Here is an 18,641-nt window from a genome sequence, read left to right as displayed (position 1 = left end):
TCGCCTCTTGCCTGGATTATTGCAATGGCCTCTTAATTGGCCTCCTTGCTTCATATCTTTCCTCTCTCCAGTCTGTCCTACATGCTACTGCCCAGGTGATTTTCCTCAAGCCCAGATCTGACTGCATGAATCCCCTTCTGAATAAATCCAGTGGCTTCCTATTGCCTATAGGATAAAAAATACACCCATTTTGTTTTTAAATCCCAACACAACGTGGTCCCAACCAATCTTTCCACTCTCATTGGGCACGAGTCCCCTTTACGCATTCTATGGGCCACCCGAGCTGGCCTTCTTTCTGTTCCTCATACATGACACTCATCACCCATGCCCATGCCTAGAAGGTGTGCCCTTCTTACCTCCACCTCAGAGAATCCTCCTGTTTCTTTCAGAGGCAGTTCAGGCACCAGCTTCTGCACAAAGCCTTTCCTGTCACTTTTCCCCCTCCCAAGCCATCTTGTATTTGATAACCTGGAACATATTTGTATTTATTCTGTTTATGAGAGATTTGTTATCTCTCCCCTTCAGATGTGAGCTCCCTGAGGGCAGGGACAACTTCTTCTTGTCTTTATATACCCCGGGACCAAGAAGGGTGCCTGGCACATAGTAAATGCCTAATAAATACTGGTTGATTGATATATGCCAACTTGACTGGGACCCTCTTGTCACATTCTTTATAAATTTTCTCTACCTCTTCATCCCCCTCAACAGTGAGTCCTCCCTCCCTTCTCTGCAGAGAGAAGGGTTTGGAATGGGTATGGAATACTGCTTATATTGTCAGATGGGATGGATATGTTCATTTTGGTGAATCCCTTTTTTTTCTCTTTCTTATTCTTGATTACAAGGAACGGCTCTCTGGGGAGAAGAAGGGGGGAGGAGATCTTGGGAAATGAAAGTCATGAGACAACGAAAGACAGCAACAATAAAAAAGAGAAAAAAAGAACCACCCAGATATGGGTGTGTAAATTACAATTATTTTCACAATGGTCCTTTGCTTATGCTTCTCATGACCCAGCAGCTAGGAAATGCCCGGTGATTAGAGCACTGGCTCTGGAGTCAGGAAGATTTGAGTTCAAATCGGGCTTCAGACACTTCCTAGCTGTGTGACCCTGGGCAAGTCACTTAACTTCTGGCTGCCTCAATTTCTTCAACTGTAAAATGAAGATATAATAGCATCTACCTTGCCAGGTTGTGAGGATCAAATGAGGTAGTTTTGTGTTTAAAAAAAAAAAAGGCACTTAGCCCAGTGCCTGGTACGCAGTAGGTGCTTGATAAATTCTTGCTTCCTTTCTTCCGTGGCCAGTGATACCCGATGCCACGACAGGCCCACCGAGATGCCAGTTCGGCCAGCCTCGTTCTCTCGCCTCTCCAAGGAAGGCCTGGTCCTCAGCTTCCTGCGGAGGTTTTATTCGCAGAGGATCCCAGCGGGGCCAGGGGCCAAAGAGAGGACCCCATCTTTCGGTGTCCCACAATGTCACCTAGCTGGCCGCTGACCACTGACCACAGACCTCACGCCCAAAGTGCCAGTAGTTAAATGACTGTCCGTCGTGGGACTCACTCATCACAGAGCCAGAACTGGAGGGGGCCCCAGAGGTCAGCTAGTCCAGCCTCTTGATTTTACAAAGGAGGAAACTGAGGCTCAGAGTAGTGCTACAGTGGCAGAAAGCAGGAGGGTCGGGTTTTGAACCCAGGTATGCCCTGCCTCCAAATCCAGTGCTTTGATACTGAGCCCTGCTTTCTCCCAGACTCTGGTCCCGTGCTTTGGGACCTCTGGCACCGTCACTGTGGAGCCGGAACGATGGCAGGCCACTCCCAAGGACCTCCCCACTTAGAGGGCAGATTGATGGCAGTGAGCCTCTCCCAGCTTGGGCTGGCATTTGGAAAGCAGCCACAGGGCCTGTGGCTAGGACTGCCCACCAAGCCTGTTCACTGTGGGCTCCCCAGGCAGGGGCTTTGGGAGGCAGAGTCTCTGGGGGCATAAGGAGGGGTCAGGGAGGACTTGGTGGGGGGCAGGGGCTCAGGGTCCTGAGAAGGACGAGGGGAGTCTTATCCAGGTCACCCCCGCAGGAAGTACGGCTTGGGCTGCCACGGGACCCTAGTGGCTCTCAAGCAGGGTGGAGGGCCCACGCGCTGGAGATGCGACAGAGAAGGGGGTGAGCCTGGATGCCCGAGATTCTGGGCCAGGTGTGGCAGCTTGTGCCTGTCTCTGCCAGGATAGGTCAGCCAGGCAGGCTAGTTTGGGGGCAGGGCTTCCTCGAGAATCCCCAAGTACTTGAACAAAGGGGGATGAGACACCCATGTCCCAGGTCAAGTGGCTCTGTGCCCAACAGTGAGGAGGGCCATTGGTCAGATCCCATCGGGGAGGGAAGAATCAGACTGAATGCTGGGGGCAGGGGGTTTCAGCCTCAGATCCCACCCAGGGCACCAACCACTGCCTAACTTGCTTCCTTTCAGACTTCCTACAGGGGGGGTTGGCAATGGGAGAGGGGCAAGGACACTCCCCTTCCCCCTTTCAGGCAACTGGAGATAATCCATGTAGAACACATCTCTCTGTGGCCCCCAGACCCATCACTGGTGCCAGAGGTGGGCACCCTGCTCCCTCTGTGACCCCTCTGAGGAACCTGTCCCTCTGTCATGAGCCCAGGCTCAGGCCCGGTTTGGACCAGAAGGGGGGAGGGCTGGGACACCCCAGAGATGAGGGAGGGCCAAGCATGCAGCCCCACACAGGGTTAATTAGGAGCCTCGGGCCCCAGCAGAGCAGAGCAGAACAGAACGTACCAGGCATGCAAGTTAGACCCAGGAGTCAACGGGCGGTGGCTTAGGGTCCCGGCCGTCCACCAGATTCACTGAAGCCCGGTTACTCCTGTGGGGGGGCTTTCTAGCCGGGTCTGTCTGCAGCAGGCAGGGCAGGGGTGGGGGTGGGCATTAAAAGCAAAACAGAGGAGGTTAATCAGACGCTGACGAGAGGCAGAGGGGGGCATGGGGCGTGGACGGACGGACGGACGCTGACGGATGGACGGACCGACACCACCTCGGGAGCAGAATTAGTGACAAAGAGGCAGAGGAGGGAGACACAGCGCCACCCCCCACCCTCACCTTGGGCTGGGTGTAAGGGCGGTCAGCTGTGTGGGAACAAGGGGAGGGCCACCAACATCTCGCGGACAGCTGGGAGGCCAGAGATCTGAGTTCTAATACTGACTCTCCTACTCTCACTGGGTGACCTTGGGGAAATTGCTTTCTCTCTCTCTGCTTTTTCCCATTAAGACAAAGGGGCTGGATCCCATTTCAGCACTAAGGGCCATTCCAGGACCTTAGTTCTAAATCTTATGAATCTCACTGGGCCTCAGTTTCCTCATATGTAAAATGGGAGCTCACAAGGTCATGAGACTTCATGCTAGAGAGGTCATAGGTCACCTTTTGAGGGCTAAAAAGGACTCCAGAGACACTTTTATTGTGCCAAGAAGGAAAGTGAGGTCCAGGGGCTGCAGGGGCTGGAGGCTGAGCCTCTCACCCCAGGAAGGCACCTCTCAGAGCAGAAGCAGATTGCCACACCCAGAGCGGGTGGCGAGGGTGGGTCCGGCCTCTTGGGGGAGGCCCAGCAGCTCAGCCTCTGAGAGGGCAATCCGGCCGACCCTGCTGAGAGGGGAAAAGCAGCCCAGGGACAGCCACCCTCTCTGTCTCTCTCCTCCCACCCCCTCCCCTTGAGCTGTCTCTCTCTCCCCACCTTGCTCTCTGTCTCTGTTTCTGTCTCTCTCTCTGCATCTCTCTCTGTCTCTCTCCCCACCTTTCTCTCTGTATCTCTGTTTCTATCTCTTTATGTCTCTGTCTTTCTGCCTCTCTCTCTCACACACACACAGACACACAGACCCACAGACAGACACATGCAAATGTCGGAGCTCCCCAAAGAACCAGAAGCCGGACAGGAAACATTGGAGGCAGCAGGCGGGGGTGGGGGGAGGGCAGCGGGGCTAGGAAGGTGATGGGCCTGGGGCTGCCTCTCTCCTGGGCAGCAGTCTGGGCCTGCCACACTGGGCCTAGGGCCCCGAAGGCTGCCAGGCATGGCTAGGGGAGGGGAGAGCTATCCTGATGTGTGCACGGGACAAGCCCGGCTAAACCTTGGCTCCTTCCTGGGGCCCTCTCCGCCTCATCCTTCTCCTCGACGCCCCCATAGGGCCTGGGCCCCCCCACCAATATGCCCACAATTGACCCCCACCTGGGAAGATCCACTTTGGAGCAGAGGATTCTAGGTACGAGTTTCTCTAACAGAATTGCAGGCGTTTAACCTTGGCGTTGCCCCCCTAATCTCACCCCCAAATCTGCGTCCTGTAAAGTCCCCAGCATCCTTCACCACAGCCTAGAGTCCACCTTCTGGGATCCCCCTGAGGGCGGCCGCCTCTCTCTCCCCCTGGACATTACTCAGCATCACTTCAGACTCAGGCCCTATGTCGAATGTAAGCTTCTAGAGGGGAGGTCCACATGGGCTCCAGAACCAGGCACACAGTAGGTACTCAACCTGCTTGTGAACTGCCTCTTCAGCCCTGGCCTCTCTGCCTGCTCCAGGCCCTGCCAGCTGCCTGGGGGCATCTCTGGCTGGATGCTCCCATCAAAGCCTCAAGCCCGCCACCTCATTCTTTCTCCCTCAGACCTCGACCGTCCCCGACCTCTCTTGTGCTGATAGCCCAACGATCCTCACTGAGTCACTCAGGATGGAAGCCCAAGGTCATCTGGGCTCCTCCATCCATCCGACTGGGAGCACCCCGAGGGCAGGAACTGTGCTTCTGCCTTTCTTGGTACGCCCAGCACTCTGCACGGTGCCTGGCACACAGTAGGTGCTTAATAAGTGCTTGCTGTCTGTTTCCATGATTCCATCTCTACCACTCTTGCCCTTCCATCACAGCAGCCCTCACCCTAGTTCCAGCCCTTCTCACCTCTTACCTGGACCACCGCCCTTCTCATGAGCTCAGCAGCCCCCAGCTTTAGAGGGGTCGGGGGCTGACACACTGATTTCCTTCCAGCTCACTGAAGTAGGCAGCCCCCTAACTGGCCACTGCTCTCTTCCTTCCAGATGCCCCTGGACTGATCTTCCTGATTACATCACCCCCCCCCACTCAACAACACTGCATATTTCTATTTATAAGTTGCATTCCCACTCCTCACCCTGGCATTCAAAGCCTTCTCTAATCCAGTCTTGGCCCCTACTACTCGCTCCTCCTTCCTAGCAGTCTGTGCCTCTCTTAGTGCTCAGTCTATTGGGGAACGCTGGCTTGTCTGGCTGCTCGAGGCCTGTGGGGCCCCCCTCCAGCTCTGGCTCTATGATGCCCTGGCCAAACCATCAGCTCTCAGAGTGCAGGGGTGCGCCTATCCACTGTGGGTCATAGACAAGCGCCGGGTGCACAGTCAGCCTTCAGCAAGAGCCTGCTGACTGACCGCCCCTCCTTTCACACTACGGAGGCTACTACCTGCTCTGCTGACGCAGGAGGCCGGTTCTCTAGACATCCACGCATGCATACGTGCACGCACACTCACATACGTGGCCGTCCACACTTCCCCATGGGAGCGAGCCTAAATGCCCATCCTTGCCACTGCCCCTTGGGCTGGAAAAGGGGTCAGGGCTGAATGACTAAACCTACAACTAAAAGGAAAACAGATATTTGGGGAACATCCAGGGAGGGGGATTTGTGGGCGAACTGTTTGAGCAAACAGAGCCGAGGGTTGGGGGTGAGAAATGTTCCCTTCACCCTGGCAGGAGGGTTTAACACTTAGCTCTGAGCTGACAGATTCTGAGACAGAGGGTCTCAGAGGACCACATGCCCTGTGAGCCGCTCCCTAGCCAGGCGGGATCCCAGGGAAGGGCTCCCCACAGCAGTCACTTACTTTCAAAGGCTCCTTCTCAGAGGCGTCGCCCGAGGGGTCCCCAGCTCGGTATTTCCGTTCCCGGTGGTCGATGGTGGAGTAGCCATCTAAGGAAGTCAAAAACAAAGACAGCATGTTTCTTGTGACACTTTACAACTCAAGGGCCTTCCCACAATCCAGACAGGGAGGCAGTGGGAGGGTCAGCATCCCCATTTCACAGATGAGAAAACAGGTTCCACCCAAAGACCTGCCAGAGCAGGAGACCCAGCGCTCAGCCTCTAGGCAAACACAGTCCACCCACTGTAACCAGGACTTTCCTCAGCTCGGTTCTGGTCCCCTCTCCCTCACCGCCCATGCTCTCGTCCGGCCTTCAGGTCCTGGAGAAGCAGCAGCCCCTTTCCTTGCGCCCCTGATCCCATCCCCTACCCCCGGGAACAGCCCCTCCCATCCTACTGGAATTATGGAAATATGGAATCCCCTGCTGCCTACAATGCCTGCCTTCTCTCCTACGCTAACTGAACTTTGCCGTCCCCTTAAGATCTTCCCATAGTCCTTTTTTTTAAACAGTAAATACTAGTAGAGAAAAAAAAAATCCAGATTCATTATCTCTTCGTTGTTTCCTGAGCTCAGCATTTCATCTCTTACCTCCATACCTTTGCAAAGGTTGTTCCCCACGCCTGGAATGCCCTCCCTCCTCACCTCCACCTTTCTGTCAAGGCTCCTCTCGGGGGCCATCTCCTAAAGGAAGGCTCCCCCTCCTCAATTATCTGGGTTCACTTCTCTGTGTCCATGCTGTACCTCCTTCCCACCCTCGCCACCCTTAGGAATGTAAGCCCCCTGAGGGAAAGAACTCATTTTTATTTTTGTCTCTGTATTCCCAGCACTCAGCACAGACCTTTGCATAGAGCAGAGGCTTAATAAATGCTTGTTAAATTAACGTGGACTGACCGGAGATGGACCAGGGAAGATTCATGCAGTTCCTTCCGCGTATAGAGCCCAGCCCTGGGAGAGGTACGGAGCTAACTGCCTGCCCCTGCGGCCTTCCCCGCCTTACACTCTGGGACCCCAAGTCCCAGCCCACCTCCTGCATCCCTTTTGGCTAAGAGACAACATGCCTTGGTGGACAGAGCAGCAGATGCGAATTGAGAGACCTGGGTGTGAATCCTGCCCCTGACACGTACTAGCTGTGTGACCTTGGGGAAGTCACTGCTCTCAGGGCCTCAGTTTTCTCCTCAGTAAAGTGAGGGAGTGGAGCCGCTGAGGTGCCTTTCAGCTCTGGATCTAGGGTCCTACAACCCCCACCTCCATTCCCCACCCTTTCCTGCTGCCTCAGCGCCTTTAATTCCTGAACATTTCCCTGGTTGGTGGGTACTGGACTCAAGCAGCTCAGAAACCCCAGGTTCTAAATCCTTTGACTCTAGGACCAGGGTTCTTTCCATTACACCAATTCTGAGTTTGAATCCTGATTTCAACCTTTACTCTCTACTTGGCCTTGGAAAAGCCCCTTTCTCAATCTAGGCCTCAGTTTCCCCATATGTAAAATGAGGAGGTAGGGCCAGATGCCCTTTGAGATCCTTCTCAGTTCAGAGTAGGGGGTCTGGCAGGACCCCAGAAGCCTACTTTTATGGGGACTGAGGCAGGGGAAAAGACAGATGGGCCTTTACAAAGGGATAACCTAGTGATCACAGAAATCGAGGGGCTGCGGACCCTTGGAAGGGACCACACAGACGCGTTTGCATTTCATTTCCCTCGTTAGTGGTGACAAATGGAGCCTCCCGTCTCCTCTGACAGCCCCAATCACCCTCACTAAGGGACAGGCAGACGTGTTTCTTGGGCGAGCCTGTCTCAAACTCGCCACAAGGGAGAGAATGGCATCTGTTTTCCTTTCTGTAAAGTTTTCTGCATGGCCTCCTGCCTGAGGTTTGCCCAAGCCCTGCCTCCCCTCTGTTCCGTTCTCACTAGGACCTGAGGTCTCTGGGGACAGTCGTTACGGGGTGTTCTAGTGGCTGCCTGCTCCTCCCAGGAATCCCCAGGGCCCCTGGCACTGTCCTTAGTGGGACTCTGCCCCTGGCAGCCCTCAGAAGGATCCTAACTCCCAGACCTAGGCTCTTTCCCCCAAATCATCCTGGCTCTGGGTGCCATCACCAGACACCAATATCTCAGCACACAGGAGTTCTCTGGGTCAGGGAATGAAGCCCAGGGGGGTCACTCTGAATGGGAAGGGGCAGTGAGCCCTGGTCTGGGAGGAAGGACGACTCATCCTGGACCTTGCCAGGGCTCAATTCCAATGCTAAGAAAGTGGGGATTTGTCAGACAAGGGTGACGGGGCGGTCGGCTGGCCCACACGGCCTCTGGTGTTGCTGGCTTTTACATCCTAATACCCTGTGGCACGCTTACAGACTTCTTGGTCTGCTAGTGGAGATGTTCCCCAAGTCTCTTCCATGGACCCAGTAACTCCTAAAGCCAATGTAGCTGCTTCCAGGTTCCTGAGACCCTAGCTTGGTCCCAACTGTGAACACTAAGGGTCAGACCACCTCTGGCTTCCATGAGGCATGAGGATCAGGGGAGGTGGAAATAAAAGGAAGACTGTGGTGAGGGTATGTGTCCTAAAGACCACCTGGACAGAAGGAGGAAATAGATCAAAAACCTGGCCCAGAAGCAAGATACCATAGTGGGGGAGGGGAGGGCAGCCTCAATTATCCAGACATCCGCTAGCGTTCTGCCCTAACCTGAGCAGCTAATAGGCTAAGTCTGTGACCTCACCTTCAAAAGATGGAGAGAGCAATCACAAGAACTCCTAATCTGGCCCCGCATCGAGCCAACAAGAGGTAAGGGGTAAAAAGCAGCCTCGCACCCACTCCTTCCCAGAGTGATTGTGTTACATGACGGCAAAGATGAGGAAAGCCAGGCACGGCCTAGGGGGTGCCCTGTGGTTCAGGAGAGCAGACTTCCAAGATTTTGGAGAGATGACAGATAGCACTTATCGGACTTTGGCTTCGCAGGAGATGTTGGCTCAAGGGCCAGCACGGGGAACTCTCCAGAAGGAGAGGGGAGAAGTGCCACTGAGCCACACTACCTCCACCTGCCTCCCCCAGATTTCCCCTTTGTGCGGTCTTCTCTCTGCATTTGGTTTTCTCCAGTTAGACGATGGGTGAGTGAGGAGAGTGACGCGCGTGAGCAGGGAGCTCAGGGACAGGCTCAGATGAAAAAATAAAAAAAAGATGTTTGGAAGATGGGAACACGGGAAGGTGAAATAAAAAAAGCTATTACTACCCTCCCTGCTTAGCCTGGTGCCTGGCATACAGTAGGCGCTTAATAAATGAAAGTTGGTTGACCTATAAAAGAGGGACCCTTAACCTGGGGTTTGTGAACTGCTTTTAAAGCACACTTTGATCACTGTATTTCATTATAATTGACATCCTTTGGAATTCCCTACATTTCACTTCATACATTTAAAAACATGATTCAGAGAAAGGGGTCCACAGGCTTCTCCAGACTACATGAGGGGCCAGGACACGCAGTATCAGGAGTCCTTAAGCAAGGAAACAAATCTTTGTAAAGCACCTATTACATGCTAGGCACCGTACTGAGTGCTTTACAAATAGTGCCTCATTTCATCCTCACAACACTGGGACGTAGGTGCTATCATCATCCCCATTTTATAGTTGAGAAAACTGGGGCAAACAGAGGTTAAGTGACTTGGCCAGAGTCACACAGCTAGTAATTGTCTGAGGCCAGTCAAGTCTTCCGAACTCCAGGCTCACAGCTCTAACCACTGTACCACTCAGCTACTCAGAAGGAACCGGGCTGGCAGAATGGCCAAAAGGTGGACTTTTTTTCTTTTTTTGGTGATGGCAAAGCACGAGAGGGATCAAAGAAGGCACAGGAGCGCTGCTCAGGGTGGACTAGCTGGCACATAGTAGGAGCTTATAGATGTCAGCCGACCGATGCCATCGGACGATGGCAAGAAAGCTGAACTGCTCATCTTGTGCTTGCCTTGTTTTCTCTTCCCAGGAGAGTAAATGCTGGACCCAGAAGGCCAGAAGGAACTGGTCAGTCAGGGAGTGGAGACTGCAGCTAAGGAGGAGCTGGCCAGGTCTCGCCGGCTGCTTTCAGGGAGCTCAGGTCACTGCACGTCAACATACAGACGGAGTTGTTTGTATATTGTCCCTCCTGGGCCGGGGAAGCCTTCACCTGGTTGGGGTGGCCATCGCCCTGACTCACTGACAGGTTTGAGGTCCGTCTGCTGGTTTTACCAGGGCATGGCCGCCGTGCGTGCGTGCTGCAGCTTCTGCAGCCACAGGTGAGAGCTGGGTGGCGGGTGGACACCAAAGGTGGACGAGCAGCCCTCCCTGAACACCCCATCAGTCCTACACGCAGGCTCAAAAGGGCCAACATCACAAATGCAGGCTGGTGGAAAGCAAGGCTGGCCAGCAGCTTGGCCAAATCATGGGTTTTGGTGGTAGAGTCGAGGTAACGATCTGGAATCCAGATAAGCCAGCGGCTCTCAGGAGATACTACGTCAGGTGTGGGGCCTTGGATGAGAAGAGAGCTAACAGTTCTGGTTACAGACACCCCACCCGGCTCAGATGCTTCTGGCTCCCCATTTCAGGAAAATCCTCGACAAGCCAGGACGTGCCCAGAAGAGGAGGCTGAGGATGGGGAGAGGTCTGGGAACCCGCAGCCCAAAGACCGGTGGGAGGAGCTGGCTGTCACTGCTGGGAGAAATCCTAGTGATCCCCTGGGTTCAACCGCACCTTTTACAGCTGGGGAAACTGAGGCCCAGAGAGGTTACGTTTGCCCCGGAGGCGATGTGAAGTCAGTTACTTTATCTTGGTTTAAAAAAATAACAGTTTTTTGTTCAGCCTGAGGAAGAGAAGAGGTTGGGAGGACAGACATTAGCTGTCCTGAAGTATCTGAAGGCCTGTCATGGGGTAAAGGGCTCGGCCCCAGGGCAAGACCCACAAGCAGTGGGGGACTGGGATGTGAAGAAACCTCTCTTGACCTTTGGAGCCATCTGGAAGGGGCCTGGGCTTCTGGAGGTGCTGGGGGTCCCTTCCTCGGAGGCCTTGAAGCAGAGGGAGAAAGCTGGCCTTCCTGGAGAGGGGAGCGGTCACGAGGGCCAGTGAGGTCCTGCGCAATGCTGCAGCTGTGTGACTCTGGCTAGCCATTCATCGATTCCAGTGACTGACACAGCTGGCCTGGACTTTGGGGGTGGATGGGGAGAGTTAGAGCTGCCAGCCACCAGGCCCTGAGCCTTCAGACTAGTGTTTCCTCCTAATGTGCCCAGGGCAGGTCCTCAGGTACTTGGAGATCCACATGGGGGACCCTTGAGGCAGATGGAGAGCTTGGGGTGCCATGCTCTCTGTCCTGCCTCTCCCGGGGATACGCTTCTCCCCCTGGTGGGTGGAAGGTTATGGTCCAGGGGAAGGGCAGAGAGAGCTGCCTTTGGTTTGGGGAAACTTAGAATCCCCAAGGGTATTTCTTCAGTATGGCGGGTAGATAGACAGCCGTCTGTCCTGCTGCGGGGACCATCTTCTGCCTGGCCACTGTCGGAGAGCCTTCCGTCTTGAGGGGCAGGCATGTCGGCTACCATGGGACAATTGGCCTTCTCCCTGGCTCTGGCGGCACAGCGTTCTCCCTGCGTGTGGTGGGATGGCCTCTGCCTTGCTGAGTCACAGACTTGGTGGCAAACATGAGACAATCTTCTCCCCACCTGCTGTGGGACAGTGGTTCTCCTCCATCGTGGGGGGCTTGTTTCCAGAAAGCAGGCGGCCACCTCCTTTTCAGTCTGGGGGAAGAGCCTCCAGGAGGCTTTGTCATCACGTACCTGGTGTGGCCAGTTGTGGCCGCCCTGGCAGACAGTGGGCACTGCCCAGGAAGGCCTCCCAGGCCCACAAGATCAAGTCTCCAGAAGAGCATGATTAAGTACAAGAAGAGCCTTCATTTAAAGACGCGCTTATGGGTAACTGGGGGAACTCTCCTGACGACATCATGGAGCCGGCTAACCAGGTCTGCCATGAACTGCTTCCTGGAACTCTGACCTGAGAGCATCCTTAACTATGGGCCTGGCCAGGGAGGGCATTTCGGATGTCCTCGGTTTCGAGGGCCTTCAGCCAGCTCTGGTGGGGTAGAACGAAGGCTGGCCTTAGGATCAAAGGAGCCAGTAGGAGCCCCAATTCTGTCATTAACTTTGGGAGTCTAGGTGAGGTGTGAGCCTCTCTGAACCTCAGTATCCTCATCGGGAGGAGAGGGATGGTAATGTTTCTGAGAAGTTTCTCTACCAACATCACAGGGAATCGGTGAGCCATGCCCTGACCGTCCTCGGAGCTGGATTTCTTTCTCCAGGAGAAGGTTATGCCTATGGACTACCAGAGGACCTCAATGTCCCCTGAGCAGGGAGGTTCTTCCCAGTCATGTCATATCCTGGCCCAGAACGGGGAGCCCTCACGAGCAGCCCCTGGGGCCATGTTACACGGGGGCTGAGGGGAGAAGAGACAGCCGCTCTCAGAGGAAGGAAGACTCTGGGTCTGGACGTCAGATCATTTCCCTTAGACACTGAGCGGCAGGCGTAAGGGAGGACAATGAAGGGAGGGCAGGGGCAGCAATTACCTGGGCCGAGTTCATCCATTGGGATCATATCGCGGCTGCCGCACCTCTCGTTATCTACAAGACAAGAAGGAATCATTCCATTTGAAGGGCGGCATCTCCTGCCTCCCCCGGGGGTGGGGACCGAGTGAGAATGGTCTCTGAGGTCCAGCTGGTTGGACTCCCAGGAGTGGAGGTGGGAGGAGAGAGAGGAGAGGAGAGACGAGAGAGGAGAGAGGGTAGAGAAAGGCCTCTGGCCTGAGCAGGAAGAGAATGAAGAAGGAGGAAGCTGGTGTGGACCCTCCTCCCATCAGCCCCATTGACCCCTGGTCCTCAGCTGGAAGAGGAGGTCAGTCCCATCTGGAAAGCTGACAAAGGACAGATGTGGTCGGGGATGAACGGAGCCCCAGAGGCGGCTATGCCCTGACCACCCCAGGTACCCCAGCCTGTCTCAGGATGAAACCTGCTGGATTCTCCCTAATCTGCTAGGATAACATCGAGTCACGGCAAAGGGACCAGTCTGGAGGCTGGCCCGGGTGGGTACGATGGCTGCTGGGGGGGTAGGAGGCAAGATGAACCCAGAGCCCCTGGGCACTTGCCGCCTTCGCTCTGAAAGGAGGAAGGGCCGCAGGGTCCAAGAACGTGGCCCTAGCGCTACTGGCACCGGTGTTGGTGGAATGACCTGGGACGAGCTCATTCTGCCTGGGCTGGGGACGGAGCTGTGACGGATAAATGCTGAAGACTAGGGAGAAAGGCACTGACCGGTACCCGCATTTAAAATGTGTCCTTTGGTTGGCTAGGATTTCCCTGCCCTCTGCAATGCTTCAACCTTGCTGTTTGCCCAAGCACAGCGTTCTTTCTTTCCTTTATACAAAAGCATCGTGTAAGGGAAGTGTGTTAGTGTCCTCTCGAGGGCCTTGTCCAGAGGAAGCCTGGCAGGTGTGACCATTAAGCCCTTATTTTAAGGTGCCAGGGTTTGCCCAGTGGCTGCTGGGTACCTACACTGTAAGTGAGACTCGGGGGGAGTAGAAGGCTCTTCTGGGCCAAGCTTATAACCCTGACCCCAGAACCCCAGGACCTTGGGCTCTGAGGCCCTCCTTCCACGGCTATGCGGGCCTCGAGACACAAGCAGACAAATGAGATGGAAGGAAAGTGTCCCCGGCCCCCAGATCGCTGCCAGAGGCCGCCCCGCTGCCCGGCACTCACCATGGGTCTTTTCCACCAAAGGCAGGGTGCTGTCGTCATAGCCAGCCTTGCCTGGAGTCCCTTTGGATCCCTTGGGAGTGCTAGACACCGCCGACTAGACAGAAAAACACCGCTCATCATCGAGGGACACAGGACCATGGCTCCAGGTCCCCAGGGAGCTCGAGGGAGGCTGGGCATCCCTAATGGCTCCTCAGCCCTCCCCTGGGCCATCTCCCCACTCTCTCCTCTTCTCACCATCTCTACACTGTTCTCCTCTCCTGAATCCCTAGCATATTGAGGGTTAGACCCAGCCATGCCTCAGCCTGGATCGCTCCCATCATTTGTCACCTTCTCTCCTGATGAATGAAGGTGGAGATCACCAGTGGTCCTGACTGGGTCCTCTACAAATCTATGGTACACAACCTCAGCTGGGCTCTCGCTGCCGCTCGGCAATCCTACTCATCTCTCGCATCAGCTCTCCACGGCAGCTCCTCCAAACCTTCTCACCCCTCCTCAAGCCTCCCATGGCTCCCTCTCCCCACCTCTCATGAGGCTGAGAACCCAGAGAACCTCCCATTTTACAGATAAAATTGAGGCCATTTGCCATGAGCTCCCTCTTTTCCCCTCCTCCTCATCTCCCACCACCAAGGTGCTTTCTGCCACTTCCTCCTTCCTCACCTTGGTCTCACAGGATAACGTGGCCTTGCTGCTGACCAAGGCTGGCCCTTCTACTTGTCAAAGAGGCCACATTCCATCACCTCTGCAGCACCTCGTGAATACGTCCCCTTCTCTCCTCCAACACTGCCCCCACCCTGGTGCAGACCCTCATCACTTCTCACCTTAATCACCGCAATAGCTGCTGGGGGGGGGGATCTGCCTGTCTCAGGCCAATATATCCTCCCCTCAGCCACCAAAGTTATCTTCTACAGCACAGGTTTGACCACACCATCCCCTTACTCAATAATCCCTATTGCTTCCAGAATCAAATTGAAAATCCTCTTTGGTTTTTACACCCTTCAGAGCCTGGCCTCTTCCTCTCCTTCTGGTCTTCTCCTTCTTGTCCCCATCAGGCATCCTAAGGGCCAGCTATTCTGGACTTCTTGATATTCCTTACACAAGATAGCCCATCTGCCTCTTTGCCTTTGCATTGGCTGTGCCCCATGCCTGGAATGCTCTCCGTCTCCTCATCTGCCTCTTGGCTTCCTTCACATGCTACCTTCTGCAGGCCTTGCCTGGTCCCTCCACTGCTAGAGATCACCTTCCTCTACTCTGTTGTTTAACTGTTGTCTCCCCTCATTAGCACGTGAGCTCCCTGAGGGCAAAGATCCGATTTTTGTCTTTGCATCCTTAGCACTTAGCACTGTGCCAGGCACTTGGAATGTTTGTTGACTGCCTGCCTGCCTGGGGACCTTACAGCTGTCTTCCTCCTCTCCACGGTCAGCCTCCCACCCACTCTGGGCCTGGGCCCTTGCAGTCGCTTCCACTGACCGCCAGCTCAAGGGCTTCAGTCCCTTTGCCCCATTCCCTGGCAGGCCTGGGACTCCAGGTAATGACCACAGCAGTGTCTCTGCTGAATCCTGGGCTGGCAGGAACCTTCGCTGTAGTGGGAGCTCACATTTATATAAAGCTCAGAGTTTTGCCAAATGCCTAGCATTAGAGGCTTACAGGCTTTGAGCTGACAGGGATCTACTCCAAACCCTCAATTGAACAGATGAAGAAACTGAGGCCAGAGAGGTTAAGACACTTATTCATGGTCACACAGCAAATTAGTGGTACTTGATATTCATAAGCTCCTATGATCCTCATCATAGCCCCTTAAAGAAGGTGTAATGCCCATTGTGTTATCTGTATTTTACAGCTGGGGAAACTGAGGCTCAGGAAGGGACCTGGCCATGTTTACAGACTCCATGTATGTCAGAGATAGGCCTGAAGCCTAGGTCTCCCTTCTTCAGGAGGCTCTTCCTGGTCCCCCTGGCTGCTGGCATCTTCCTCTCCCAGGCTGGCTTACATGTTGTATGGACCTGCAGGGGCCTCTTGGGTTAGTAAGCTCCAGAGGGCAGGAACTGCTCTCTGCGTCCCAAGGGCTAGGCACAGTGCCAGGAACATGGCAAATGCTTCATAAAGGCCCACAGACTGAGCGAAAAATAACTAGAATTATTAAAGAATGAATAGGATTAACTATTTAATTAGCCACTGTTAATATTTTCATGCCAACTCAGTGGGACGGCTCCCTTTTCATATAGAATTTTTTTTTGACAAACAGGGTTTGAAACCCAGTGAAACCCTTATTTGGAAGCTTTTTTAAATAGGCCAGAAAAGTCTGTTTCTACATTTCTAAAGTGTGTAGGTTTGGGAGTTCTTACAAGGGACACGCTTAATATCGTTTTGGGGAACAGAACCTTAGTTTGGAAATGTCTCCCTAAAATGGTGGCTTCAGACTCTCATTAGCTGTCATCTCCAGACTCAATACACACTTTCCTTCAATATATCCTTCTGTTGTTTAATTGGGTGTGGGGGGGGGTCTTCTCTCTCCAAGTGGACTGGGAGCTCCCTGAGGACAGGGGCAAGCTCTATTCCCCCAGCAGCAGAGTTGAGCCAAGCCCCAGGCTGGGCATTTAGAAAGCCCTGCTCCATAAACATAGCTGGATGTGAACTGGCTTGGGGTGGCAGGCAGGCAGGCTCCATCAGGTAGGATGAGGAGGGAGATCTGAGAAAGGGCATTACTGGGGGGGGGGTCTAAGGTAACAAAGGAGGAAGGTGCTAACGAGACCTCTCTTCCCCCACCCCTCCTCTGCAGCTACCTCCTTCTCAGAACATGACCTCTGATAAAGGGATAAGGTCCAGCCTTGGCTTGGTGCTCAGGTGGGTGTTTGAACAGTGCCAAGCCAAGGTGAAGACGAAATGGCGTTTCATGTTTTGATGTCTCAACCTCCTGAGAGTATATAATAGCAGTTAAGGGTTATTGTTTTATGGTTTAATTCTTTGTCAATGGAGGCTTTTATGTTTTTTTGTGCTATAAGCACTCTTTTGTGTGGAGAAGATAAATAGCTGTCCCATACTTGACCTACACAGTACATTATCTTTCTAATCAAGCACCACAGACAGGGGATAAACTTTAGCTTTTGCTAAGTGATTTTCCCCCAGAGCTCTGAAATGGGAGCTGGGGTAGTGGAAAAAGCACTGAATCCGGAGTCAGGAGAACCCTGGGTTCGAATTCTGACTCTGACACTCTCTGTGGAATTTTGGAACGGTTATCATTCTAAGAACGAGAACTCAGATTCCCATACACTAGGAGACGGACAAACTGTTTTCCTGACAACAACCCCGGGGGTGGGGAGAATACTGTTATCCCGATTTTGCAGATAAATAAACTGAGGCTCAGGGAGAGGAAGACAAAGACAAAAAGACCCCTCCCTTTAAAGGCCAGTCTATCCTAGGATTAAACCCAGTCGATGATTGGTTCTGATGTGGGCCACCCCTTTCTGCCCCGGAGGCCCCCCACCTGCCAGGCCTGACCTGGAAATGAGATTTATTCCAGCCGTCCTTCTGCAGGGCCCCCCGGAGCTCCTTGTAACTCCAGACCATCTGGAGGACGTGGGATGCCGCCTTCATCTCTCGCATGGACTGGCTGGGTTGAGAGACAGACAGACAGACAGACAGACGGACGCTCACATAGGTGGGTCTGAGCCTCACCTCCAGAAGGGCTCACAGGGAACTGCCTGGGCGCAGGGGGGAGGGAGGGACCAGCAGACCCGAGCATCTTCAAAGTGCTGGGGACTGGCCTCTCCCAGGCCTCGGGGCAGATCCTGCTTGATGCTGCTGCCCCATCACAGACAGATGCCCAGTTCCAGTTGGTGAGGACTGAGTTCGAATCCTGGCTCTGGCCCTTACTAGCTGTGGGACCTTGGGCAAGTCACTTGAGTTCTCTGAATGATTATTCTGATAATGGAGAGTGCTAAGAATGTGGCAAACCGCCTTCCTCGTGGCACCCCCCGCCCCGACCCCGTCAGATGGGAGGGCCAAGATAAAGGCCGTTCTCCCAGTTTTGCAGATAAAGAAACTGAGGTGCAAACAGAGGGAAGCAACTTGACCAGGCCCATATGTAGCCTCTGCTTGAAGACCTCTAGTGATGGGCAGCTCACCCCCTCTCAAGGCAGCCCATTTTACTTGGGGGCTTCTCCTGAGTTATTTTTCCCATCATTTCTGAACTGGAGGTGAGCAGATGTGCTCAGGAAGGGGTTGGTTTCTACCACCTGGGTCTGGACAGGCGTGCCCTTGTGAATGGGGAACCTACGGACATTGGCCCCGCCATCCCCCTCCCTCTCTGGAATCCCACACCTCCCGTCTCTGTTGCCTCGATAGGTCCTTAGAGACCATCGTGTCCAATCAATCCCCTCACTCTAGAGATGAGGAAACCGAGGACCAGAGAGAGGATGGGGCTTGCCGGCACCCACCTCGACTTGCTGATGCCCACCAGCTTCTGAATGCCCTGGGTCTGCACCAGGGAGCGGGCATTCTCGGCGCTGTCTGTGATGATCTCATGGATGGTGTTGAGGACGGCGACCACGGTGTCCTCCTCGAGGTTCTTGGCTGTTCGCTGCTGCCGGCTTGGCAGATTGCGGACCAGCTCGGCCATGGCGTAGCTCCCTGCGGGGGGGGGGGTAGCCGGCAGCATTAATTATTAATTAATTAATCAGGCGTCCCCTGTAATATGGGTCCACACACACAGAAGCCCACGTGGGGACCCACACCACCAGGCCAGGCCTCAGGGGCCCTGTGAGAGGACCCACGCACACACGGTCCATAAATGTGCATCTCATACAAGGGCCTGCCCGGGTGAGATCACCTGTGTGCCCACATAGGACACACCCGTGGTCACCCACACCGGTCTGCCTGGAGGGCCCACACACTCACACGTGGCAAGGGGAGGGTGTCGATACACACAGTCAATCCCATGTGGCCCCCAAAACACAAGGCTGTGCCCATGCTGAGCCATGCCCACAGGGCTGCCCTGGGGC

At 54.4% G+C, this 18,641-nt stretch overlaps 1 protein-coding gene across 1 annotated transcript in view; it reads right to left on the bottom strand.

Moving 5' to 3' along the window:
- Nucleotides 1-1,259: 1,259 nt before the first annotated feature.
- The window catches only part of ARVCF (ARVCF delta catenin family member), a 115,681-nt gene continuing 98,299 nt past the window's right edge, over nucleotides 1,260-18,641 (bottom strand). The window contains exons 11-17 of the mRNA XM_027859417.1: nucleotides 18,323-18,469; nucleotides 18,078-18,270; nucleotides 17,140-17,251; nucleotides 13,645-13,738; nucleotides 12,463-12,516; nucleotides 5,872-5,957; nucleotides 1,260-2,889 (exon numbers count right to left, since the gene is read on the bottom strand). Of these exons, the coding sequence (XP_027715218.1) occupies nucleotides 2,788-2,889; nucleotides 5,872-5,957; nucleotides 12,463-12,516; nucleotides 13,645-13,738; nucleotides 17,140-17,251; nucleotides 18,078-18,270; nucleotides 18,323-18,469 (788 nt within the window). The 3' untranslated portion in view covers nucleotides 1,260-2,787. The remainder of the gene's footprint in view (nucleotides 2,890-5,871; nucleotides 5,958-12,462; nucleotides 12,517-13,644; nucleotides 13,739-17,139; nucleotides 17,252-18,077; nucleotides 18,271-18,322; nucleotides 18,470-18,641) is intronic.

Source organism: Vombatus ursinus, unplaced genomic scaffold, assembly GCF_900497805.2.
Source record: "Vombatus ursinus unplaced genomic scaffold, bare-nosed wombat genome assembly UNPS02014167.1, whole genome shotgun sequence".
In the NCBI taxonomy this organism is placed as follows: domain Eukaryota; kingdom Metazoa; phylum Chordata; class Mammalia; order Diprotodontia; family Vombatidae; genus Vombatus; species Vombatus ursinus.
Note: the sequence above shows the minus strand (reverse complement) of the source record. Positions and strands in the feature narration are given on the sequence as shown.